This window comes from Hylaeus anthracinus, unplaced genomic scaffold, assembly GCF_026225885.1.
Source record: "Hylaeus anthracinus isolate JK02 unplaced genomic scaffold, UHH_iyHylAnth1.0_haploid 12002, whole genome shotgun sequence".
Taxonomy (NCBI): domain Eukaryota; kingdom Metazoa; phylum Arthropoda; class Insecta; order Hymenoptera; family Colletidae; genus Hylaeus; species Hylaeus anthracinus.
Genome location: NW_026534349.1, coordinates 2,808,641 through 2,834,994, shown reverse-complemented (window position 1 = coordinate 2,834,994; position 26,354 = coordinate 2,808,641). Strand labels below are relative to the sequence as shown.

Sequence of the window (26,354 nt, the reverse complement as noted above, 5' to 3'; positions counted from 1 at the left end):
ATAATAATAATAATAATAATAATAATAATAATAATAATAATAATAATAATCGTAATCATCCTCATCGCCGTGGACGATCGTTACACTTCGCAAACACGTGTATAGATCTCGTTAGTCATCATTCGTCGATTAAATTGCTAAGTTTTATTCTCTATTCGGCGTCGTGTCCTCCGTTAAACGTCATCCTCCTGAAACGCGGAATTCTCAAGCGCCTTCCGTGAACGCACACACGTGTATATTATTTATACACCGTCCTTCCTTGCCAACGAAACGATCGATATACGGAATAAATTAGGCGCTAAATAAATAGAACGGTTCGCTACGGTATCTTTATTAGGTTCGTCCATACTCGCTGCGCGTTTTTCTAGTCTTCCGTTCGTTCTCCGTGCGCGGATGAAACCGCGACCCACGTCATCACCGCCGAAGAATCGCCCCGTATCGGTCGCCTTCTGCTCGCGTTTCGCGTCGGATTAGGATTGTCTGTGTTCCTCGACAGAGGGAAAGGACACGAGACCAACGATCACAAGGAACACTTTGTTTGTGGTTCGGAAGCTTCTCGTTTCCGGGTTCCTTTGTTTCCTTTTCGTGCAGCTAAACAAGCACGGCCGTTTTCGCCGGCACGTGTGTGCCATTTAATAATAGGGTCAGTACTAAAGCAGCAGCCTCCTGGCCGCGCGGTGATTCTAAATTACAAATATATATAATATACATATTTATGTATATATGTATATATACATATATATTTATGTAATGTGTATATTTATAAAATTTGACTGAACGTTCTTGATCGAGCTATCGTGTATTCCTTTTTTTTTTTTTTTGTTTATTATTATTATTATTTTTCGTGCATCTCTTGCGCGCACTCACTCTCGTTCTCTCTCAGAAGACACACGTAATCTTGCACGCTCGCATTCTCACTTTCGTTTTCACCCTCGAACCTCGCGTTCGCTCTTTTCAGGGATCCCGGTTTTTCATCGATTACACCTCGACGTTCCGTGTTTCGTTTCGTATCTCCACTATGCCGTTGTCTCCTGCGTCCTGTCGTGTTTCCCACTCGAAGATTGATACAATAACCATTGATTAATGCAAAAATACTAGTTACATCCCTGTACATGAATAAACCTCGACACGGGCAATCGGTGATAAGCGTGCGTAGTTTATACGCGCGCGCGTGTCCTCGCGTAGGTGTGCCGCCACTGCCACTCAGATTTTTTTCTTTCTTTTTCCTCTCTCATTCTTGGTGGACTCAAAAAAGCGTTACTTTTATTTGTTTCTAAAGTTTCTTTTACTTACAAGGTATTTGGTTTTGCTTCATGCGTCGCACTGACATGCAGTTTCGTTTAGGTATATAAATTATGGTAATGATTCTGTATTATAATTATAATAATAATTATTATTATTAATATTAATATTATCATTGTGTGATCGGTGTACCGCCCGTTAATTCTCTCTTGCTGGTCGCGTAATCAGATACTCGATATCTATTTCTTTCACACACACACGCGCGCACACCCGATTATTCTTTTTTTTTTTTGTTTTCTTTTACCTTCGCTCGTTCTTTCCCATACCTTCGTTTCCTTGTCTGTCTCACTCTCGCTTCACACACCACACGCAAATATATACATACATATATATATACACAAATATATATGTATATATTCATATATCCGAAAAAGCGCGTCAACGTGTTCGGTTTTCTCGTATTTCGTCGGCAGCTTTGAACACGCGGTACAAATCATGGTAAAAAGGAATGATCGTTCTATTCGATAAGGGCTACAAGTCGTTCGCTACCGTGTGACAAAAGCTGAGAAACGGGAGAATCGGGTCGCTGAAAAAGGCAGTATCGAGATCGCCTCGTTCGGACGAACCAAAAAGTAAAATACAAAAAAAAAAAAAAGAAAAGAAGAAGAGAACAAAAAAAAAACAAAGAACAAAGGATACGTATGTATATTCCGTGTACTTTCCAAGCGCTATGCTGCAAGGCAGAAGAAGCGAAAAACTTCCGGCGGGTCGAGTTCTTCCTCTGTCGAGTTCCTCCGTGAGAAAAAAGAAAAAAAAAATAAAGAAGAAAACGAGTAAAGCGAAAAGAAAATTCGTCTACCGACGGCTGGCACCGCCGTTAAAACGCTACTTTAATCTCTAAGGGATTCGTCGTGCGCACCAAAGAAACTAACGGGAGCTAGTGCAGCCTCGAAGCGAATTCGCCGACAAACAGTGAACACGAATGGAACGGGAGAACCGCGGAAACGACATCGCAAAGGGTAAAGGGAAAAACTCGGCGCGCGATCTTCGCCGGGAGCTTTCGCCTGTTGTTTCTGCTTCCGATCGAGCCCGATGAATCTAAAAACCAGCAAGGTGCTCGCGTAACAGCCCATCGTGTGCGCAATAATGCTACTTTGCACGAAGTCACGAGTAGAGCGTGCCCTAACAACGGGGAACGTGTTTGGAAAATGGATACGAGGAAACAGAATGACGAGTAGAAGCTCGAGAAAAGACAATTGGCTAAAAACAGAGATCATGTGAGAGTAACCAAAGGAGATGATGAGACATAGAGAGTGAGAGTTAGAGTGAGTGAGTGTGTGTGTGTGAGAGAGAGAGAGAGAGAGAGAGAGAGAGAGAGAGAGAGAGAGAGCTGGAACAAAGGGGAATAATGGAAAGAAAAAAAAAACGATCGTGATGGTGCGATGGTAGCTACGCAAGATCTACTATATCCGCGACCCTGATCGGTGTGACGACCCTGGCGGTTTTTAGAAGCGCCTCGCTGCGATCAGCGTCAGATTGGCGGCTGACACGAGGGTGGTGACGTTGTTGCTCGTATTCGTGGCTCCCTGGGTGGTGGTGGGTCACTTCTTGCTCTTCTTGGTGGGCGGCTCCTGCGCGTCTTGCGAATCCTCGGTGTCCTCGCTGTCGGTTGGCCGCGGTGTGTTGTTGCTGTCGTCGTTCTCGTTCGTGGCGAGGGAGTCATTCGTGTCTTCGCTGGCCACGGCTACCGTGATCGGCGTAGCCGGTTTGTCCATCGAGTCTTCGGTGAAGGACGTGGTGGTGCTGTTCTCGTCGATGGCCGCCGGATCGATACTGCCCGGCTCTTTGCCGTTCACCACCACTTCCTGATTGCTGTCGTCCGACGGTTCCGTCGCCTCACCGTTGCTGGGCGGATGAGAGTTCCCGTTCTCTGTCGTGCCCGGGATCCCGTCGAGAAGCTCTGGCTTCAGCTCGGACGCCACGTAGTGGGTCCATAACGCCAGCTCTACCCTGTGAGGGCTCCATGTTTTGCCGTTTGACGCTGAAACGAACCAATCGAACCACCGCGTTTAGATTATTAATCGATCGGGAAATTTCAAGGAAGAATCGCCAGGCCGACGAGGGATCAGCTTTACTCACTTTGTTTGTTCAACCTCTCGACAGTGTTTTGAATGTGCTGGACAAAGTTGAGGTACTCCTTGGTGGTATAGTCGATGCCCTCGATTTCCGGTATTGCCATCAGGCATTCGTCCGCCATAAACGGGGCATTCTCCGGCGACGCTGCCGCCAAGAGGGCCGATGCCATCGTGGTGCCTACTCCTTTCAAATTCGACAGGGCAGTAATCGCCTGTTCGAGATTCGGAAGCTTTTTGAACGCCTTTTTCGTCTCCGCCATTACCGCGCGGGGTGTGTTCACTTTAACCAGATAGTTCAGCTGAGGGTAGAATTTGCCGCGCTGGAAACAATAAGGCAGAGTAATTTACACATCGAGTAGAAACGAACATGAATAAGAGTACGGGCCGATCGACGGGACTCACTGTTTGCTTCCACTTCATCGTTTGCACCAGCTCTTCGTGATTGAGGTGCGCGTCCTTGCCGCGTGACTTGATCTTCTTTGGCAGCTCATTCTGATACCTGCGAACAGGAAAAAATGTCGCCGGTCGGTAAGCAACGGAGATCGGTGGCGTGTGCAGGGTGCGCAAGATCACGGCTACTCGGATCGATGACGCAACCGCGGCAGAGCAGAGTGCAGGAAACGGAATACTGATTAAAAATGCAGCCGCAAGAAGTGGTTTTCCACCTACTGACAATCACGCGGGACGCTCGACGCGGCTAAAAGGGTACGCGAGCCAAATCGGGGACGTGTTCTCCAACTTTTCTGATCGCATCGATCGCATTACCGAAACCACGATCGACTGTTTCTCCCTTGCGATTCTCGAAATTTTCGATTGTTCGTCACACGGAGAAATTGATCGAACGCTCGATGGTCCCAGGACGAAATGTTAACTTTGTAGAAATAAAAGAGCGGTACATTCGTTTCGAGCGTGTTATTCTTAAAAACTCGAAACCCCTTTGGTTCAACGTTTCCTTTCTTCCCTCTCCTTGTTCGTATCCCATTATTCGGGTCATCGACACGGGACAAGTTGTCCGTTCCACGGAGCGAACGCTGCATCCGTGAACAGAAGCCGAGGCGCCGCGAGCGCGAGAAAGAGAGCCGCGGTTCTCGCGTGGTTTTATTGTAGGTACTTTCGAAGGACGTTAGGATCAGCTGTTTGCCCGTAGAGCTAAACTTGGTTGCGGATAGTTCGTACGTATTTCATTCACATAATACGACAGACACGTGTTCCGCTGATTTACGATCGCTCGTATTTGTCTTCGGAATGAACAGCGCGACGTTGCGTGTAACCAATGATACGATTAGCGTCGTTATTACGTACCTCGAAATAATTAGGGGATCGCGTTTCGGGACGGTTACGGCCGACGAACTATCCGCGTGCAAAGTCGCGAGCGCGTTTCAAGTATTTCTTTCATCTTAGCACTCAGACCAATTCTAATTTGTCGTTGGTTCGATACAATGTACAAATTGTATCCAACGCATGGTGCAAGTGAGTGCGTGCGTGTATCACTGAAGATTACAAGATCTTTTTGTAAGGTTTTTTCGGAATTTCTTATAGCGAAATTAAAAAAACACAGCGCTATCAAATTTGTACTATATATTTATTCATGTATATTGCAATATCAATGCACGATACGATATCAATGCGTGATACGATATCATTGCATGTTAATCTGTAGATGGATGGCTATCGCAGGAACTAGGATTTTTGTTAAATCTTGAAAATTCAATGTTTCGTATGCTTTTAAACATCAACACCCAAAACTTCATGATCTTCTACGACTACTTGTTTATGAAAAAAGAAAAACGGTTCAATATTTTTCAAAAATCCTAGTTCGAGCGATACCTATCCACCTACAGGTTAACACGCAATTTGTTTTTTTTTTATTTCAGATTAGCCAGTCTGCCTGAATCATGGACGCCGTTCGCCTACCTTTTTTTTTTTACATGGGTACCATACGAGCGATAAATCTCTCGCGATCCACATTATATTTCTGCTTAAAAAAAATCCAAACTTGCAGTTGAAAGCTGAATAAATGCACACGTGTATAGTAAGAATTTGAAAGCTCTGTGATTTTTTCATTTCGCTATAAAAAAAAATTCCGAGGAAATATTATATATAAAAAAAAAAAAAAAAAAAAAGTCGTCACACGGGATGACTGCGTTAAAAGAATCGAAAGCCGACAGCGGCGAAAATTGCGTGGCGTCGTTTTGAATCCAGTTAGTTAGCGAGTGGTGCAGCGAGAACCGTGAGAGAATCTCTGTGTGTTTTTTTTTTTTTATTTTCTCCTATCCTTTCGTTCGTTTCCGGAATAAACATATTTCATCGTTTCTTTCCTACGTTATTTCCTACGACTGCAGAGTCAAATAATCGTGCGTACTTGAAAAATATTTCAAAAGAAAGTTCCGTTCGCATAGTGGCCAGGCCTGGATATACATATAGTTGCCCGCCTCGAGTCGACTACCGTTGTCGAGCTACGAACGAATTCTGGTCCACTGGCTTGTTGTTGCGACACGCGAAAGGACTGGGGGAGACGAGAAGGTCGCGATCCGCATCGTTATTCACCGTCGATTGTCCCATAGAAAGTCCAAAAACAATCGGTCGAGTGGCGCAACGGTGTTTCTTTGAGCGCGCTTCTTTTGAGCGTCGTCGAAACCTTTTCAGGACGGTCGCTCGCTCGCGCGCAACCATTTTGAGAGGCGCTCGCGCCATGCAACGCAAAAGCAACCTTGACACAATCGCGAGCGAGCGCCTCGACGTGAGAGGATTATGTCTCGCGAGAGCTCTACGAGGCTTATATTTCCACGTCGCTTTCGCGACGTTCCCGCGTTCTTTTCCCATTTTTCGCTCTCCGCTGCACGTTTCTACTTCGCGCCGGCTTCGGAATCGCCGACACAACTCGCGAATACAAACACGACCAAATACTAGACTTTCGGAGGCCGAAAGACACGCTGCTCGTGTACCGTGAGCTTTTTTTCACGGTGTTTTGAAACGCACGCGCGCGCGTTGCTCAACGCGGACTGGATTCAACGGTTGGAAATAAGAACGAATAATCCTGACGAATGATCTGATCGGGACGGTCTTTGAGGCTCGGGATTATTCGAGTGATTTAATAGCGAAATATTCTCTGTATAAATAATAATTCCATTAACGTGGAAAATACACGAGATGATATGGGCACGTCTGAGCCTGGCAGGATAAATAAATGCTAAGAGGTAACACGACGAACAGCTGATCCGCGAGTGAAAGAGGTCAACGCACACGCGTCGAACCACGTTCTTGTATGTTGTCAGAAATAAGACAAAGAGTTGTCAGACAAAGACGGAAACAGTTGGGCATAAATCTGGGGAGAGAACCGAGATCTGAGAAGAATCGAGAAATATGATCACGGTTCACGGGAAAGTTAAGGACAATCGGAAAGCGAGACAATAATTAAAATCTCTTGGTATCCAAATTGTTCTGACGAATGATTATTTCTTTTTCTTTCTTAATTACGCACAATATTTAACTTCACTTAAGTTTCTCTATGCATACCACGATACGGGTATCGGTATCCTAAGATTTCTAAATAATACTCGTCTCTGTAATTCGTTGATTAAGAGCGAAACGTGTTCTAAAAGTCCTCGCGGTTGAAAACGAAAAGCCTCGCGTGAAAAAGACGAAATGCTCGTTAATTTGTCGCGATCGCGACGATGGAAGTGAATCGACGAACGATGACCGTCTCGATGAAAATCGATATACGATTGCGAGCCGTTTGACCCAAATGTTTTCATCGCTTTAACGGACTAGCGAATCAGCGAAAATGTTTCCACGAACCGAAGTTGTGCGCCATTTAGCGTGGGACTCGAAAAGCATGGGAAAATAGAACCAGATCGCAGTCTAATTGATCGGATACGATTTCTTGGAAACAATTTAACGAGACAGGTTCCGAACGAATTGTTATTTTTTTTTTTTTTTTTTTTTTTATCGACCGTTACGACATTACCGTTTCTCAGAAAAAATATATAAACTTAATACACGCGTAATCGCATCCACATCGGGTGATATACCGTCGTGTACACGTATCAAACTCAACGATAATTCATTGAATAGCATATTCGCGTATGGTAAAGGAGCGCGCAAGGAAAAATCGTTTACACGCACAATTCTAACCAGTTTATCTGCCGCATTGGCAAGAATCACTTATTCCTGATCGTGAGATACTGCCTCTTTCAGGGTTAACAAGCACGGGACTCGGAGGATTAATATCCTACAAGAAGAGTGGTATTACCTTAGATACCGTTCAACGAAAATTAACTTTCTTTACAGCTACTAAAGTAAAACCACTTATCCACCAGTTAACTTTGGAAATATGTTAGGTACTGTCTAAAATACAGTCTATTATATATATATATATAGAAAGAATAAAAAAAAGAAAGAATATACAGACTCGTAGAACGGTGAAAAAGAGTTGTATAAATAAGTAGCGAACGCTTCGTTAAAGGAAATAATGTCTGAAAAAAGTTCCGAGTATTTCAATTGTACTTAAAAATCCGCGCCAACTTCTTCCGGTATTTAATAGTGTATCCATAAATTTCGCCAGACGATTTACTTCCGCCTTGCTCGAAATCTGAATCGAGTTCTCGTACGGATCTTCAGACACGAACGCGAATACGTTCTCCGATACATTTCCCCGTGATAATTACGTTTATCGCAATCGCTCGTCCGACGGCGAACGGGCCGGTAGTTAAATAACCGATCGACCGGTGATCGGATCGAAAAGTCAAACGGATACGTTGCAAGAGGAGGAGTCCCGATCGTCCGAATCCGCGAAAATAAAGCGGGAGGAAGAGGCTTGCGCGTCCGTCTAACGAAAAACGAACGACTAAAAGGTGAAACGCGACGGAGGCGGGAAACGATTTCATTATTATTGTACGATTCCGGGACGACGTCTAAAAGATTAAAAAGCCTCAACTCGGAATTTAACGAGACTCGAACCTTCTTATAATTAATTAAGGCAGACGTGACGCCAGTGGAATTGAAGCTTGCGCCGTGGAAAGCTCGTTGTCGCAAACGCTCGTCACCGGGAACTATCCCAATTCGAGGCACTCGCTCGATTTCCGGTCTGCCACGGTGTTTACCAGACTTCAGTTTCGCTAATATCGAAGCCAGATAAATCGTATTCATCGCGTTTGAAAATTACAAGCAGCTCGTTAAGGGGAGAAACCACGTTTGGCTTCCAAGTATCGAGATTCCTTTTTTTTTTTTTTTTTTTACAGAGAAGAATTAATGCCACCGATAGCAGACTCGGGCGAGAAGTTGGTATGGTAGAGAGAACAGCTGATATCTCAAAGAGTTCTATGCGTAATGAATTAAAAATATTACCGAATGTACTTTAAAGTAAGAAATATACACGATACGGCTTACACGAAATGACTAACAGTTTTTCTGGCAAAACGATACGGTCAAATTCAAACTTAGTTCGAAACATAGATTTCGTTAAATCATCAATAGTACCGCTAAGAACGGATCGCGAACACTAAACGATAACGATCACGAAGCGGAACATAATAGAGTAATTACGATGGCTGTTGAGGCTAACTTTCATTTTCGATACCGTCGAATCTAACGTAACGCGAAACAGTGCCAAAAACTTTGCCGCAACTTTTGAGATACGACGCCGTCGGATGAAACACGACCGACGCGACTCCGTATTTTTTGAAAAGTTTGTAAAAGTTATGGAATCGCGCGCCCTGCTGTTTTTTTTTTTTTTTCCGCGAAAAACAGCGACAACGAGGATCGTCGGTCGTTGAAAAAGAATGACGAAAACAAGAGTGGAGAAAGGTTCGTTAATCGTATCCAAACGAGTCGAGGTAGTTGTATGACGCCGTGAAAGCGACGCCGGCGAGTCGGCTCTTTCACTGGCATCGTTGCCAGCGCGACGGTCGTTTCAAAATCTTTGATATCGACCGAAGCGACAAAAAGATCAGGCGCAACGAGCCCTTAGAAAGTTTTTCATAAATTTCATAGTTCCGACAACAATGTTCGGAGAGCTCGTGCTAGAAATATCAGCGAAAACGACGTTATAGCACGCGGGACATGGCGGCAACGTCGGCGTCGAGACTCGCTCGATGAGGTGGCATAAAATTCCCACGGAAATACTTTGGTCGATACGATTAGGAATACGCGAAACGTAAAAATTGTTAATGTTGATAATAAAGGGACGAGAGTAGTAGATCGCGAACTAGTAAATAAAAAACAAGAGTTAATCGAAGCCACCACGTGACGGTAGTTGTGTACGGATAACCGTATAGAGCGAGAGGTGGCCACGTATTTCGAAGCGACCGCTCTCGAAGCTCGTCGTCGATCATGACAATAGAAGAGGGTAAATATACTATCTGGAATTGTAGCTAGTCTCGCGAGGGGGCCATAGGGGTACGTGTACAGCATGCGGTGGTGGTACGAGATGGCAACTGGCGCGCCACGGGTTCATTGTCCCGTGTGGTGCCCGTGGTGGAAGCCCCTCGTTGAAAAGGAGGGCCCGTGTGTCGGGCGTAATATGTCGACGATATACGGGACGGTATTTGCGAACTTACCAGTTGTCCAACTTGATTAGCTCCTCGGGTTTTTTCGTTTTCCGATCGGCCTTGAGTCTGAGGGCCTGCGGATAAAGCTTCAGGACGTGTTCGAATTGACTCGCGGTGCCCTCCGCGAAGAAAGTCGCTGTGTCTTTCACGGAAGCCATTGTGATAACTGAGCTTCGAGGAATGGCCGTTGGGGCGCAGCACCAGCGCCTCCGTGCACTATACCCGTCTCCGTCGTTCCCCCTCGGCTGTCTCTATCTCGCTCCCTCTCCTTCCTCTTCTATCCTCGTCTATCGGTGGTGTCTCGCTTACTTTCCTTCTCCCTCTCTCACTCCTCGGTGCACCCCTACCCGCGCGTACCACGGGAGAGGACCGACCACGCGAGAAATCCTATTTTACCCTCTGCCTCGTTCGAATTCTCTCGGTTTCACCGGCGGCGGTGATACGCGACACACGCGTGGGATGCGTTCACGATCGGCGCACACACAGTTTAGCGGCGAGGGACGAACCGTCGACGGTACCAAGCGGTGAATAAAGCGGACTTGGCTGCCAGTCCCTTTCTCTCGCTCTCGTTCTGTCTCTTTCTGTGCCTGGCTGTTTTTCGATTTTCTCGAAAGGTATTCTTCACGGTTCGAGGAGCAAGTTTTTCGAACGATAGGTTACACCGAGTACCGGGACGTCCACGGTGATGACTGTTGACGCGGTACAGGATGTGGTGCAGAGCTACGAGGTCTCGTGCGTACACTCTCGTAAGGGAAAATCACCGTAGTTGCACGCCGAGAACTCGCCTTCGGACCTCGTTCGACTGTCCCGGGTGGGGAGCGCGACTCGACGTCGCCAATAGGGAGCAGCACTGCTCGGCGTGTTTCGCGCTTCTCTCTTCTGCGCTCGTTCCCCTCTCTCGTCCTCTCTCTTTCTCGTCACGTCCTTCCACCACCCTTATTATTTGTACCGAAAATTTCAACCGTTGCGTACGGGTACGCACGCACGAGGATCGACGCGATATGGGACGACCAAGGGGACCGACGACGACGATACGTTTATACGGCGAATCGTGCTCGAATGGCTAAGAGTCGACGAAAAAAAAAAGGAGAACGTACGAGATCCACAGAGCGGTCGGAACGCAAAGCACCTCCTTTCTCCTTCCGAGAGTAGTACCGTGTTTCCCTCGACGCCAGATCCTTTCCTCCTTTTTCCCTCGCTCCCCGAGAGAGCTTCGTACGAATGCGTGCGGATTCCCCGCCGGATGTCCGCGAAGTATAGACGGTCTTCCCCCACCTCTTAGTATTCGTAGCCGTACACGCACGTATGCACCTATCTCCGAAGGAACTCTCGGAATACACTCGGGTTCTCGCGTACTTCGATCGTCAGCCGCGAGACTATACACGCGAGTTCCGCAGGGTACGTACCCTCTTTTCGCTCTATTTACTCACGAACGTCTCCGATCCTTCCGTTTCTCAGGACACGCTGTACCGATCGCTTCCATATAGACATTCGTACAACTTCGAATAGAGCAGGAAACACGCTCGGGCATCGGCGAATATCCCGCTGACGGTTTCATCGACGACGGTGACGACGAGAAGACGACAAGGACAGCGATCTACGGCTGCTGTCTCTTTCCCTCGCGAGAAATGGCCTCGGTTATGCTGTATCACACGTCCGCCTCCGTACGAATCACCACGTTCGATGGCTGTGTACGCGCGCCTGTTTTCTACACGACTCCTCTCTCGGGCACTTTGTCGTCTGTCTCTGTTTCGACGAGTGTGAGTGCGTGTGCGCGCGCGCGCACTCACGACCGACCGAGCGAAAGAGCGGGCAGACCGAAGCTCGAAGCCTTTGCTCGAAAAACGGGAACACGGAGCAGTGCTGCGCGCTTAGGCAAAGACCACGTATAGTCAATCGCTTGCTTTCCTCTCTATTCTGTATGTTGACTGTAGTGAAACGGGCGACCGACTGAGGGCAGCGCCTTCGCTGCCTTCTGCTCGTCCCCTTTTCCTCTTGCCCCTCGGGACTCGGGGACACGGTGTATTTACCACTACCAAAGCGCCGACCCTATCTCCCCTCCACGCGCGTTTGCTCCCACTCGCTCGGGATTCTCTTTCCTCTATCCCTGATCGTTCTATCTCCCTCTCTCTCTCAACTACACGAAACGAGAGAATGAACGCGACGGATCGGGCCTTTATTATATATATATATATATTTCATACTGAAATATTCGCCGTTTCGACGGCAAGCCGTACGATTTCTCGTGCGACCCTTGGTGGATTCCCACGAGCGACACGGACGCTCGATACCTCCTCTGGAAGGCGCGTACCGTTCGCTCGATCGCGCTGGGTCGTCCGACTGGAAATCGATGCTAAAGTCGGGGTAGAGGCGCGCCAGTGGTGCCGTCCACGGCTGGCACACACCGCGCGCACCGCACACCAATCGAGACCGTTGTGTGCGTCCGTTTCTGCGTGTGCGAACACCGTCGCTCGTTCCGCAAGGTTAAACCGTGTGGGTAGAGACGGGGTTCGTGTACACAAGGCGGAGTTTGTGTGCGACGCGTCACGGCTGCGGGTACGCGTGTGCCAGAAGTGGCTCGAATACGCACGAAAGGGCATACGAAGAGGACAGACTCGCAACCCTTGTGTCACGAACGCGTTGAAAAAGTCTGCGATGTTTGAAAACTCCCGGAAGAATGACGATTGGACTGTTGTACAGCGGAGAAGGGATGAGGAGTCTTTTTTTTTTTTGTTTTCATGCTCGTAGAGGAAGATCACGAGACGGATGCCAGTGCCGTTGCGAAACGAGCGATTTCACAATTTCGTAAACGCGACGACATGCGCCGTACCGCCGTGCTTACGAGTTAACGACGTTCGTTCCACGAACCGGCGGCGAGTCGAAATTCGATTAAGCGCGTTGATCGAGTCGCGTGCATAGAAATTTTATTCTTTACAATATTTCCTGACACGTTTAATTGTCCAGAGAACGGTAAAATGTTCGCGAATGCAAATTCAAAAATTAATCGTATCGAGTAATTCGAATTGTTTCTTCCTTGTTCCTTTGTCTTCGCGAGCCGTTAGCTTTGCATTCCTCCGCTGTTTTCTCGCTAGTGTCCGTGACCGTCGTGCAAAATTGCAAGCAACGGGGAAACTCACGGCTGTTTTTCTTCGAAACTTTTGTTACGTACATGTATTTCGCGCGAGGGTTCGTCCGCTTACGTTGTTTACGTATGCGAGCGAATGGGCGTTCTTTGTGCGCGGCATACGCCAATACCGTCGTACCAGATGCCGTGCTGTGTGTGGAGTACTGGCGTATAATCAGACGCGTGCTGGTGTTGGCGGGTGATACCGGTGTTCGTGTATGTACGCCGCGTGTCGTCGTGAGATCTCGCTTCACCGACCAACCCGTAAGTAGTACCATAGCGAACACCTCACTACCAACGCCAGCGTCACTACCACCGAAGCGCTCCATAGCTGCCAGCCAGCAGTCGGGTGTACTCGTGGAAAGTGGAGAGCGCTTGCGCATCGGTAACTTTCCACTGTCGTTGCTACTGCTCAGCAAGAACGAAGAAACTTACCGAGAATCTTTGCGAAACTTTACAGTCACGAGTTAAAACGTTACACTCTACAATACCAAGAAAAAGGTGAAACACGATCAAACATTTTTCCTTTTCGATATTTTATCCGAGCACGAAGCGGGCACACAAAGACCGTCGCTTCGTTGCTCCGGTTCGGGTTCGATCCGACGCCCGTAGCGCGTTTAAAAGCACGAATTTCATCGCGCATCCCTTATTTTCCGAACCATAACGAGGCTTAAGCTGCTTTCAGAATTTTCATAACGGCTTTGAAATTTATAACGCCCTGTTCTCGCCAGGATTACGAGGATCGCTGTTTACGATGAAAATTTGGAAAATTTAAGGCCGCAGGTTTAAACGAGGAATTTAAAGGTTTGCAGGTATGCGCGCATGGACAATGGTGCAGGTAGTCGGATACCGAGAGGAGTCGGATACCGGGGGCTGTATAAGACTTCCGTTCGTCCACGGTAGTGGTCGGTATTCCTACATGATTTTCTTTACACGTAGCTTGATCGCAGCTGTTAAGAATTACACGATTGTTCATCAACTGGAAATCAAACACGATATATCGTATTGTATTCAGAAATAAAGAAAAGATACAGAAATGAAATTTAATCGAAAACGAAACGCGAGATTACTGGGACGGAAACGAATGGGAAACTGTATACAGCAAAATGCTATCGCAGACGCGAGACTGGCGCGCACTGTTCGACAGATTTCAACAATTAAAATGCTGATACTCTAAAGTATTAAAATGAGAATGTTGAACGATAGAAATATTTTTGTCGCGATTTCGATCGCGTCTGGCGGACGCGAACTCGCTGTTTACGCGATTTTAAATGTCCGTGGGGAGTGGTGGATCGGGTAATTAATACGCGGGGGAATATTCGGTGGTGAGAAACGAACGATTACTGGGACTCAACCCCGTAGGCCTAGAGCGAGTCGCGCGGGTAATATCACGGGGGGGACAGACAGAAGGGGAAGACGAAGAGAAAGGCCGGTTTTCTTCCGAAGCGCTTTAGCAGCCAGGCAACAGAACCAGGCAGCCGGCTATAAGCCCCGCATCATGGCCGTCGACTCACCGTTATGCGCCGAGCATCGGTGAAGCCCTCGTGCCCCCTATACAAAAGAGAGAGGCCCGACCCCCTCTGTCCCTCGGGCGCTTGAAATTCAACCCCGGCACTGCCGGCCGCTGCGGGGTTGCCAGATCGCGTTTGCCAGGACGCGGTGTTGCAACGCTCCGTTATCGATGCTTACCGCACACTCGGACAATAACCTAACCTCAAATTCAGCTGCAGAACGAGCGCGGCTCGGTTTTGTTATCAGCAGCGCCGAACCGCAGAACCAGCCCTCTCTCTAAATTGAATGAGCGGTTTTCAAAAGCTCCGAAACTATCCTTGAATATGCGCCTCCCTTTTACATATTGTCTCGTTCGAACCGGGAATTTATCGTTACTTTTTCTATAGAAATTATTCATGCCATCCCGGTCGCTTAACATTCTCCTTCCCTCGAGTTTCCTGAACGCGTTAAAAAGAGAAAAGAAAAAAAAAAAGAATGTTTAATAAGTAGCATTCCGAAAAAAGAAAAAAAAAAAGAAACAAGATACGGTGAAAGACCGAAAGAATATGCTAATCCAGTTTTACGATGCAGTTTGCATGAATTTAAAGCAACGCCATTGTTTGCAAGATAGCGGACGCGACACAGCGTACATCGCGGAACGTACGGTTCCTATAGATTCTACGTCTTTTACGTTTGTTTCTAAAGAGCGGCCCCGCGACCCGCTAATTATTTGTCGTCAGCAACAGGTCACACTCTCTTTCGTGTCCTACGTTTTACCCGGAAGTTCGTGGCGTGTCCGTAGACTGGTAATAACGTCACGCGCGCGTAGGATCCCGTTCATTGTTTGTTATTCTGCCGCGGATAACAATCGGATGTTTACTTTTCTAATTAACCATTCCCGATGTGCAACCTCTCCGATTCTATACAAACATCCGATCTGATTCCGTGTGTGCGTATTTTTTTCATATCGACGCGCGTACTTGTTTTTTCTGCCGATAATTACAAATATAAATAGCTTTCACGGAAATTCCTTGTTTTCCCGATACTTGGTCGCGACGCGGAAAGAAAAAAAAAAAAAAACAACAACAGGAGACGGTGTTAAAGAGGAAAAGCGTCGTTGAATATTTAGTCCCTGGATTGAAATAATTCAAACGTTACCCTGGGAGATCTGATCTCGTGCTCTACGGGGTCGCGTCTGTCGTGGGAAAACTATTTTTCACTGAGGACGGTTTTCCACGTGAAAAGAAAAAAAAAAGAAGATACTAATACGCACTTTTCCCGTGAAAAATATTAGCTATCACGGTGCCGGCCGAGAACAACCTGAGACAACGATGGTAGAGCAAAGGATTAAAAGGAACGCGTTCCCGAAGTCGAAGGCGTGCGCGAGGTTTAAATGCAGCCGATCTCGGGTGGGTTTTAAAAACGCAACTGCGACGGGAGGAAACAATGACGGAGATCAAGAGGCACCCGTGACTGGCAGTATCGCGGTTGTAACACGCCTCGCATGCGGAGCTATTGCTGCGTTCGATACGAACACGTGTTCCCGATGCGGCTCGTACGCGACACATTGTTTCCGAAGTGACATGTGGGCCACGGTGCAGCAGAACGTATGCGGACGGAGCATAAGGCCAGTTGGCCGAGGGACGGGCGCGGAGCTACGCTTTATCGTGGGTCAATCCGAGCGCTGTGACCTTGAGTAACTCTACACAGAAATATATACATACATACATACATACATACATATATATACATATATATATATATATACATACATACATACATACATACATATATATATATATATATATATATATATATATATATATTGTATATGTACGTATATACGTACATATATTGTACATTTAGCTGTGAGCGGCTCGAGCCGGTCTAGTGCGCAGCTACCTTACCTCTCTCTCTAAACGGAATCTCCACGTAGTAGAGGTTTGCAGCGGCAGATTATTGCGAGCGGGAGCAGGACTGTCCTTTAAATCGAAAGCCGGACCTGCTCCAAAAGCGGCTTTAACGATGGGTCGAAAAAGCATTCGCGCATCCAAATTTGTCTTACTGGCAAACATGTTAAAAGAGATATATCTCGTACTTGGCAGTGAACGGGTCGACGTGCTACCTGTTTAGAATTGTCTTCGACTACATTCTCGATCCACTGTACATAGCGAAGTTTGTTGCTTCATTCAAGGTTGATCCTCCGTCAATTTTTTCGCCGGCCACGTGGACTTTCGAATAGTTTCGCTACGCTCAGGGCCACTCGATCACCTGTCTTTTTATTTTGGAACGTTGTACCGCGAGCGCTAGGTGACGATGACGAGTTCGAAACCAGTTCTCCTTGGGTGCCACCGGAGAGCGAGCTTCAACCGAGTATTCAGGGTTACTCGCCCCAATTTCGGTGAATCTCTCGAGCGTTACGAGACGATCGGGTATTCCCAAATTCTAGTCGCATACGCACGCATCCGACGACTATATTCGTTGTTAATCTACAAACCCTTCCGCGATTCGCTGACGAAGCTCAGTCTGCTTCGAAAAGAACATCGATCGCGAGAACGTTATCGAACGTACGTTTTCAAAATGTTGCCTACGTTGTTTCGCGAAACCGAGAGAATTTCTTCGTAAAATTTAGTCACCGTCGGGCTACACGGTTCCGCCTCAGCGACAGGGATATCGAAGAGATCGATATCTCGGCTTGGTGTCCCATTTAACCTTGCAAATCTCGTTAAAAATTTCATCCCTGAGATCAATTAATTTCCTCGCTGGCAGGAAATCGAAGCGTCCCAAGGAAACGCGAACGCTTCCCATAGCTTCCCGTAAAGACTTGTAATTCTGTCGAATCGCGGAAAACGAGTACTCGCGCAATCCTCCAACACGCTCGATCATTTCAAGTTTGTCCGCAGCGTCCGAGTACCTACAAACTACGCAAACGTTAATCGTTCCGATCGCGTACATAACAAAAGACGTTGGTCGGTGAGGAACGAAACGCGGATTCCTGTGGCGCAAAGCAACAAGTCCACGGGCCATCGATCGTTCCTGGGATCGATCGAGTCGGTGCGCCGATACCACCTCGGATTTCCACGGGATCTATTTACACGGAACCAATAGTTTGGTGTGTGCAACAGGCGAACCGGAATTTCGCTCTCTTACAAGGGAGACCGACACAGAGGGACGACGGCGGGACGGGGAAGGGGTCGGGTGGATGACGAAAGGAGGGAGATCAGAGTTAGAAAAAGAACGACGGGATAGGAGACACGAGAGCGAGACGGAGCCGTTGGGACAGCGGACCGAGCTAGGATACAAGACACGGACCGAGAGAGGAGAGAGACAAAGAGAGAAAGGTTACAAGTCTGTGCGGTATTCCTTTCAGTGTGATTGTCATTCATGCATTGTGAATCAGGGACTTTATTTTTAGAAGCGACTGAATGAAAGTGGAGTACCCCGTAGTAGTAGTATAATGTCGGTGGTAGGAGGATGAGGTGGCCGGAGGAGGAGGAGGAGGAACGAAGAGAAGGCAGAGGAGGAGGAGAACGAAGAAGAGAAGTACGCGATAGAGGGGTGGTTGGCGGAGAAAGAAAGACAGCCGTCAAGAAAGAAGGAGAAAGAGGAGCCGGGGGGGAGGGAACGAGGAAGACGTTTCGCCGATCTGCGAGTAAATCGTAGTACGTTCTCACACGTGGCCGAGCTCCCTCTCCCGTTACCCTTTTCGCCGCCGACACCGCCGCCACCCTCAGTCAACGACACAAACTCCGGGACACGCGAACGCTGAGGTACACGCACGTGCCCGCGCTCTCGGACATCGTTTACCTACACCCCTATGAATCCGTCGCACAGAACACAGAGAAACAGCCCAGAAAGGAGCACGCACGGTTCCGTCTGCACCCAACTAGGTCCAGGTACGCTCGATTCGAACTGTTACGGATCCACTGGGACAATTTCGGAAAGCTATACAGAGTTGTCGATCAAGACACCTCGCACAAGTCGAATACAAAGAAATCGAAGACGGATCCGTGAGTCTGCAAACGTTTAAAAAGCATGTGGACCAAGTCTCTCTCCCCGTGAGAATCAACGACGGGTGAAAAACCCTAGGCTTCGAGTAAATCGGTAATTCAACGTGGATGCGTCGATGATCCTCGAGGCCAGCCGCGCAACACGAGATTCGGATGGTGTAAAGAGACACAACGGTGACCCTCGAGGTCGCAGCTGACAAAAGCGAGACGAGGAAGGCGAGATTGAGCGCACACGGACGGAGCACACGTGCACGGAAGAGCTACGTGCGTAAGCAACGATCCAATAAATAGCAGGATCATTGACACCGACCGCGTGCGCCGGGCATCGGCGCTGTTGTACTACGATGTTTACAGTTTAATTCGAGATACTCGAAATGTCACGTGCGCGTGTTACTACTCACGATAAACGTGTGCCTTTGAACCGACGGAGAGGGGAATCGGGGCGGGTCTTGGGAAGGGAGGGGTAGGGGTAGACGGACGATTTGACAAACTGCTCGCGAAATGAGTCACCAGTGTTCGTGTTCGTGATCGTGTTGCGTGTTTGTGTTCGTGTTCGTGTTCTCCTCGGTCGTCCCTCCTTCTTGCTCTCTAGCGGCACGCTCAAGGTCCAGGGGAACTATGTTACCGTTATCTGAATTGGATTATAAAACCCGAGCAGCCTTGACCCAGGACAATGTCTTATCGCGCTTGTAAACAAACCGACTGCGCTCGATTTGCGTCACGCGTCCTGCATCGCCGTGCGTTTCGTTCGGTTACGATTCGACGCGACGCGACTCCAGTGGAAATTGACCAGCTCTCTGCCTTTCTCAAAGAAATTCACCGCTTATTTACTAATGACAACCGTGTCCCTTTTAACGCGTTACCTATACGCCACCCGTATATTCATAAACGTTTCGGATTTTCGATCTGTATGGAATAAAATCGTACGAATCGAACCATAAAATGATATCGAACGTAAACGTATGCTTTCACTAAACCAAACGTTGCGCCGTGTATTTGTGTTGTGTCTTTTTTGAAGAACTGTGATATTCATGTACAATTTCAGACATGTTAACAAAATTTCGTTCTACGTATATCAGGTTGTCCCGAACGTTTCTTTCGTGAGTTGCACTCAATTATTTGACGTGGTCGTGTTTCTATAAATAGACGATCTAATTTCATAGATATTCGTGTTGTAACAGTAACGGAGCAAAACGAATCGTGGACAATTCGGTAACGCAACATCAAACATAAACTATCGTGCATGTATCACTTATTAATGAAGCGAACGAAACTTTTTGGACAACCAAATACATCGTCAACGACGTGTAAAGCGAATAAATCTCTCCTTTGAGATTTAAAAGCTTTAAAATAAAACAAGAAAAAGAAAAATGAAAACGTACTACTCTACTTTCTAATATAATTTAATTTCGACAATCGATTACCTGGAAAACTAATTCCGTAAACTGTAATACGAAATTCAATCTGTTCAACGTTGCTACGTGCAGATTTACCCATCAAAATTAATTAACATCGAATAATTGGTGTATCGGCCGAACACGACACCGCCATTATGTGTATATTTAAATAAGCCAATTATTGTTCGACGATCATTAATTTCGGTGGTTAAATTTGTATTTAACGATAGCATTTCATGGCGTAGCATTTCATTCATCTATGATAATTGAAACCGCTTGATGGTATTTAGTAGAAATCTCGCTGAACTCTTCTTTCGGAGTACGATCAATTTCGTATCGCAAATACCAATCCGTCAAGTATCTCGAGCGTAAAGAAGAGGTTACGGTAAACCTCGTAATTGAACCCGGATCGAGTGAAAAATTTATCTGGAATACGAGATAAGAAGCGCTTAGATAATGTTTGCAAGATGATTGCGCGTTTTTACAGAGTAATCGTTACGATTATTATCTAATCGTAACTCGTGTCGAGCATTCGCGTAGTCGTTGGTCGATTCTATCGAGAACCGTACTCGGTAGAATCGATTCCGTCCACGAGACACCTTTCCTTTTCTTTTTTTTTTTGCTTATTTAAATGAAAACGTCACGTTTAAATTGCGCAACCCAAATACGGCGACGAAGATGTCTAGGTCACCGACTAAGGGACTCGATCGACGGGATCGCACCGGCACCGACAAGAAACGGCGTTTCGATCGGGGACTGAAATCGAGATGAGCGGCGAGATCGTGTTGCGTGTCTCATATTCTGGATTCTGGTTTCTCCGACGTCGACCGTGCGAGATCTCGAATAGAATCTCGTTGGCCACGGAGCGAAGCGTTATCTCGCGTAATACTGGCACGCATTCGAACGGAGAAGTTGGGCCGTTGGACGGTGATAAGATAACGCGTTCTCGATTGGCTGGGCTAGCATTTCGCAGCACGTATTTCAACCGCCGTAAATTCGGAGTAAAGTTCACCTTCAGCTTTTCGAGAATAATTTATTGGACCTCGAGCGACGATCCTCGTCAGCTCGGGGAAGATTTAGGGAAGTGTTTGTCTCGTCCATCTACGGCTTCGAAGAAAACAACCATTACGATTCCGCGTTTCGTATATGCATAAAATACATTCACGAACGATCGTCGTCTCGCGAATTATAAATTTATCGAAACGTTTGCCAATTGTATTTTCGGTTCTCGATGATAATTGTTTGTTTTTCGAGTTGAGTGCGAGTCTAAACGTTTCAACGCGATCGAAGAAATGTACATCGAGTTTCCGTTCGTCGTCTACGTTTCGAATAACGTTACCCGGACCTCTGCTTTTATGGCAGACCGTCCCCGAAGCAGTAACATCGAATGTTTCCTACGATATTAGTCAATGACAAAGCGGGGATGGGTCTTCCAATAAGTATCGACCGTGTTATAAAGAATATTTACTGCGAAGGTATACGTTGATTCTTGTTCGACATCTTGCAACGGTCGCCTACCCCGTGTAACAATGGCAGGTATAACTGGCCAGGTATAACCGGGCTCTGTACAGTATACAGGGTGTCCCGTATAGTATCAACTCGAACACTCGAACCCAGTCGAGATTTCTATTCTGTGTTCACATTTGGCTCGAGTCGAACGTACAAAAGGACAGAGGGTAAAAGAGAAAGAGGTCCGAGGGAAGGAAAGCAATCGGTAAGGATCATATTGCACTACTCCCTCGTCAACGAGGGGACCCCCTCCCTCCACTTATCTAGTCCTTGCACACCGAGTTCCCTAATTTTCGTGTAGTACAGTAGCACTCTTTCGAACGACCGTTTCGGAACTCGATCGGGCTTCGAGCGGTGTATTTAACGATCGTTATGAAACGCTGGATGTCCGACGGGTTCCCGCAGGCGCGTGCGGATGAATTGATTTTTAAAATCAACACGCTCGACGCCTCTCGACTGGTCGTTCGACGAAGATATTGCGTTCATGCTGATCACGGGTCGCCAATAACTCCCGTCAGCGATAAATCGACGTTGTGCAACGTAACGCTGCCGTCCGAGCGCGAGCGTCGCGAAAAACAAATCGCTGACGCTTGACACTGAACTTTTTCGACGGGCACGTGCGTGATACATCCCTCCTTCGGCGACGTCAGGCTATGGTACGCGTTACAAAGAGAAATGATATCAATACCCTTGCGACACGCGTCTTTCGACCACCGAAACCGTGAAAAGGGGGTCCTGTTAATGAAGACCAGAGGCCAGAAGTTTCGGAACGGAAGTTGTCGCTCCGGTGTTGTTTATCGTAACTTTGCTAAGTCGGAAAACTCGACGAATAAGAATCCTTACGAAGCACAGGAATAGAATTGCGAGGAGTGTTTAAGGATACCGCTTCGAGGAATAGAAAAACGAAGCTAGGGCTAGTTTTCTTAACAATCGAACTCCTACCTCTGGTTTTCGCTAGGAAATGGAGCAAAAATTGTTTGCAGGTCCTTGAACGGGGTGGTGACGAGGTGGTTCGGGAGGTGATTTGAAACAACTTTTTCCTTAACGAAAATGTTGTCCGAGGCCTCGTTACGGAGATATTGTCAGAAAACACCGACCAATCAGAGCGCTCGCGGTAACGCAGGCTACGCGCTAAGCGGCCGCTTCGACCAATCAGAGGGCTAGTATACCGATAGGCGCGACTGCTTAGCGCGTACCGTACGCTACCCCAGCCGCTCCACCGGCATACTCGCGCTCTGATTGGTCGGCCGCTTGGCGCGTACCGTACGCTACCCCGGCCGCTCCATTGGCATACTCGCGCTCTGATTGGTCAAGCTCTTCTCTTAATAACTCCTCAACGAAGCCTCGGACAACATTTTCGCTAAGGAAAAAGTTGTTCCATATCACCCCCCGAACCACCCCTTTCAAGGACTCCTTCTCCTTCCAACATTTTCGGGACACCCTGTATAGGCACCATTTAACCCCGCAAACTCTTCGCTGACACTTGACACTGAGCTCTTTCGATGACACGCGAAACGTTCGTTCGTTCAGCGACGCGAGCCTTGGCTCACGCAACTGACACGTCTGAAATAAAGTTAACCCCTCATGAGAGATGCGGTCTTTCGGTGGCGACCGCCGAAAGCGTCGGCGTGAAAAGAGGTCGAGCGAACAAAGACCAGAGCCGGCAAAGGAAATCCGCGCGAATTTCATCAGGGCGCAGCACTCTATTAATGTAAGATCGTCTTAACGGAGTTACAGGGCCGTGGTCTGTGTCTTTTCAGGCCAGGTAGAGCCACTTCCGGAGAAGTCCTCCGTTAGCGCGACGTTACGACTAATTAAATGACCTGTTGTTGATTTTGGCAATCAACGGACGCGGTAATCTTGCGCGCAACTCGACTATTAGACTGCAGAATGTTGAACAATAGAAGTATATACAATAGTCGGTCTTGCAAGTATTCGTAACCTCTATGTCTATGGAAACAAGTTTTAATTATGCGATTGGTTTGATCTTACTACCAAGTAAATGTTTCGTTACGAATACAAAGTAGTAGTTTTAAGGTATAAGGGCACAAAAATGTTCATTACGAATACATGTGTATAGTTGTACATGTACGCATTTATAAAGAAATATTTATTTGGAAGCATCGCACCTATCATTTAATTTAGACAAATTTTTTGAATACACGTAAGGGATGCGAATATTTCGAGATGGAAAGTGTTGTGCGTTAACAAGCCTTTGTTTGCATCCAGCGCGAAGGAAAACGTGTTGGTTGCAATTGTCGGAAGAATTGCGTCCAGCTAGTTCCACGAATCGACACGGTTGCGAGCGAATCGCCGAATGAATGGAGCCCCGGGTCGTTTCTCTTTGCGTACAAATTGCAAATTTTATCGTATCTGACTAATCTACGAGCGTAGATCGCCGGAATACTACCCACCGGCTCGAATACCGTTGCAGTCTCGGTCGGTAATTACGAAAGTCAATTTCGCAGGCTCGCTCTTCTCTTATCTACCCGACTTCTCCGGTTGGAAGTCAACTATATTATCTCTCCTTACTGCTGCGTTTCGCTGCAGCGTACGAGGCGAACGGACCACCGCGTTTTCGCGTCGATAATTCAACCGCGGTACGTAGACTGAAAACGCGTCGTTGGCGTCGTCCCTAACGATTCTAAACGCGTTTGCGTCGATTGTTCGAAACACGAAAGGCCTCGATTCGAAATATTTCGTGTATCGAGCAGATCGATCGAACCGCTGTCGATCAAATCGTAACGAGTCGTTATTTCGCCTCGATAAACAGGTAGATCGGTGTATTCCACGCTAGAGGGCGCGGCCCTTGGAAGTGGGCTTTTTATCAACCTTAGGATTAGTAGAAAAAAAGTGGAGACCGATCTGCAGGATATTTGTTACTTTCAGACAGTGATGGGCAAAACCCTGGGCTACGAATAAATCTGAAGTTTACCGATGTGTTTCTTTTGTTTCCTTCTTTGGACAATGTACAAAAGAGGAGAAGTGTCGTCTATCATTGCTTCCAGAATATGCTAATATTTTTGTTCAACCTCTCGCATATTTGTATGTTAATTCCTGGAGATTTTGACAAAATTTCGGTACTGGGGGGGGGGGGCGGGGGCGGGGGCTAAGCGAACTATATTCGTGGATCAAGAGTCCTAATTTGGACCTCGATCGAGCTTTAAAGAGGTCCTAGCTGGGAATCGCCACGTTCTGTCAGTAAAGTACAGATTTAAAGGTTCTACGGGTAGGCCGAGATCGGAGTATGGATTATAACCTCGCTCTCACTCTACAAGGATGCCATGCTCCGCGGTTTGCGCTAATGAACCAGCAAGCCTTTATGGTGGTTTTATTCTCTTACGTCACCAAATCCATCGGCGCGGACCGAGCGAGGCCACGCGTAACGACGGACCTCTGGCGGCGTGTTCTGGAAGCAGGCCAGCTAGGCCGCGCTAAGCTAACGAGTTTTTTTATTCTAGCCGCGATAAAAGCTGACGCAAAAGTTAGCCAGGGAACGACAGGAAAATCGTATCGTTACGACGCGGAAACTGCGTTTAAAAACACGAACGGTCTACTCGCGCTTCGAACTTCGATACATGCTCGTTTTTTACTCGTAGGCGTCCTCGTGAATGGTTCTGCCAGTGTCTCTCAAACTTGACCCTCTCGCGGACCATCTCCGCGTGGAACAATTTTCGGATATTCAATTCTTATCGTTTAAGTACAATTTTAAAACCTTCATTCGATTCGGACGAGCAATTATTAATTTCGTTTATCTTTGAATCGTCAGTAGACCGCGGAAGTTTTTACGATGCGAAGAGAAAGAGACGATTACATCAACCGATGACGAACGGCGATGTGCGATTGATGCTAAAGGAGGGTAAACCGTTCGATCTGTTCCCAATCCAGAATAATCTTCTTAATGGTAACCGCGGTAGCGAAGGTTACGTTTAAAAAAAATCATTCTATCGATGTCTGGTTTTACGTTAATAATTTTTGGTGTCATAGATTTACTTGTAAATGCCCATGGATCGAAGAGGGTTGTACGCGATTCTTCGGGGTTCTTGGTATCCGTTTTGCACCTGCCGGATCCGTTATGGGTCCGCAGGTGCTTAGGAAAGTACAGGACGCGATCACTCACACTCCGCCACTCGCGAAGGCTGCTCCTTCTCTACGCTTGAATATTATCTCTTTATTGCTTACGCGTTCGCGTAAACCGCACCTGCCATGTCGGTTTCGATATTTCTGAAAAGCAACAATTTTGACACCACCTTTAGATCCGTATCGTCTCGACATCTCCTTTATCGCAGCAATTCCGCGTGAAAACAGTCATTGTTTGCAATGTTATTTTGCGCACCCTGTATATCGCACTGAAAGTCACTTTCGTGATACAAGCTTTACGGAGGTTACGAGAAAAAAGGACGAACAGAAGCTAAAATTGGCGGGAGAGAATGATAACCTATTTAAGACGTTCGCGTGTCTTGCGTTAGCCTGTTGCTAATCTAATAAGGATAGTAGATGGTACGGTGGATTTCTAAAAAAATTTCAAAATGTGCGATTTGCAAAATTATTTTGAGAATGGGTAGAATATTCGTCTACCCTACGCAAAGATCCGAATTAAAAATATTAAAAATAATATTATTTACCGTATGCTCTCGGTATGTACAGGGTGACCCAAAAATGTTGTAACACATTGAAAGGGGTGGTTCGGAAGGTGATTTGAAACAACTTTTTCCTTTGCAAAAATGCCGGATGGGGCTTCGTTAAGGAGATATTAATAAAAAAAATCCGACCAATCAGAGCGCGCGTATACCGTTGGAGCGGCCGCGGCCGCTCAGCGCATAGCCTTCGCTACCGCCGCCGCTCCAACGGCATACGCGCACTCTGATTGGTCGACGTTTTCTCTTGATATCTCTTTA

General features: G+C 47.0%; 1 protein-coding gene across 2 annotated transcripts; it reads right to left on the bottom strand.

The window, feature by feature from the left end:
• Positions 1 to 6: 6 nt before the first annotated feature.
• On the bottom strand, positions 7 to 25,645 carry LOC128891748 (uncharacterized). Of its 2 annotated transcripts, none has more exons than XM_054151502.1 (4): positions 25,450 to 25,645; positions 3,780 to 3,876; positions 3,382 to 3,697; positions 7 to 3,283 (listed from the first exon to the last, which is right to left on the bottom strand). In XM_054151502.1, the coding sequence occupies exons 1-4, from the start codon at positions 25,461 to 25,463 to the stop codon at positions 2,844 to 2,846; spliced, it is 867 nt and encodes a 288-aa protein (XP_054007477.1). In that variant the 5' UTR covers positions 25,464 to 25,645; the 3' UTR covers positions 7 to 2,843. The 2 variants fall into 2 exon arrangements, with proteins under 2 accessions (XP_054007477.1, XP_054007476.1); XM_054151501.1 differs by lacking the exon at positions 25,450 to 25,645 and adding an exon at positions 9,935 to 11,954.
• Positions 25,646 to 26,354: the final 709 nt, after the last annotated feature.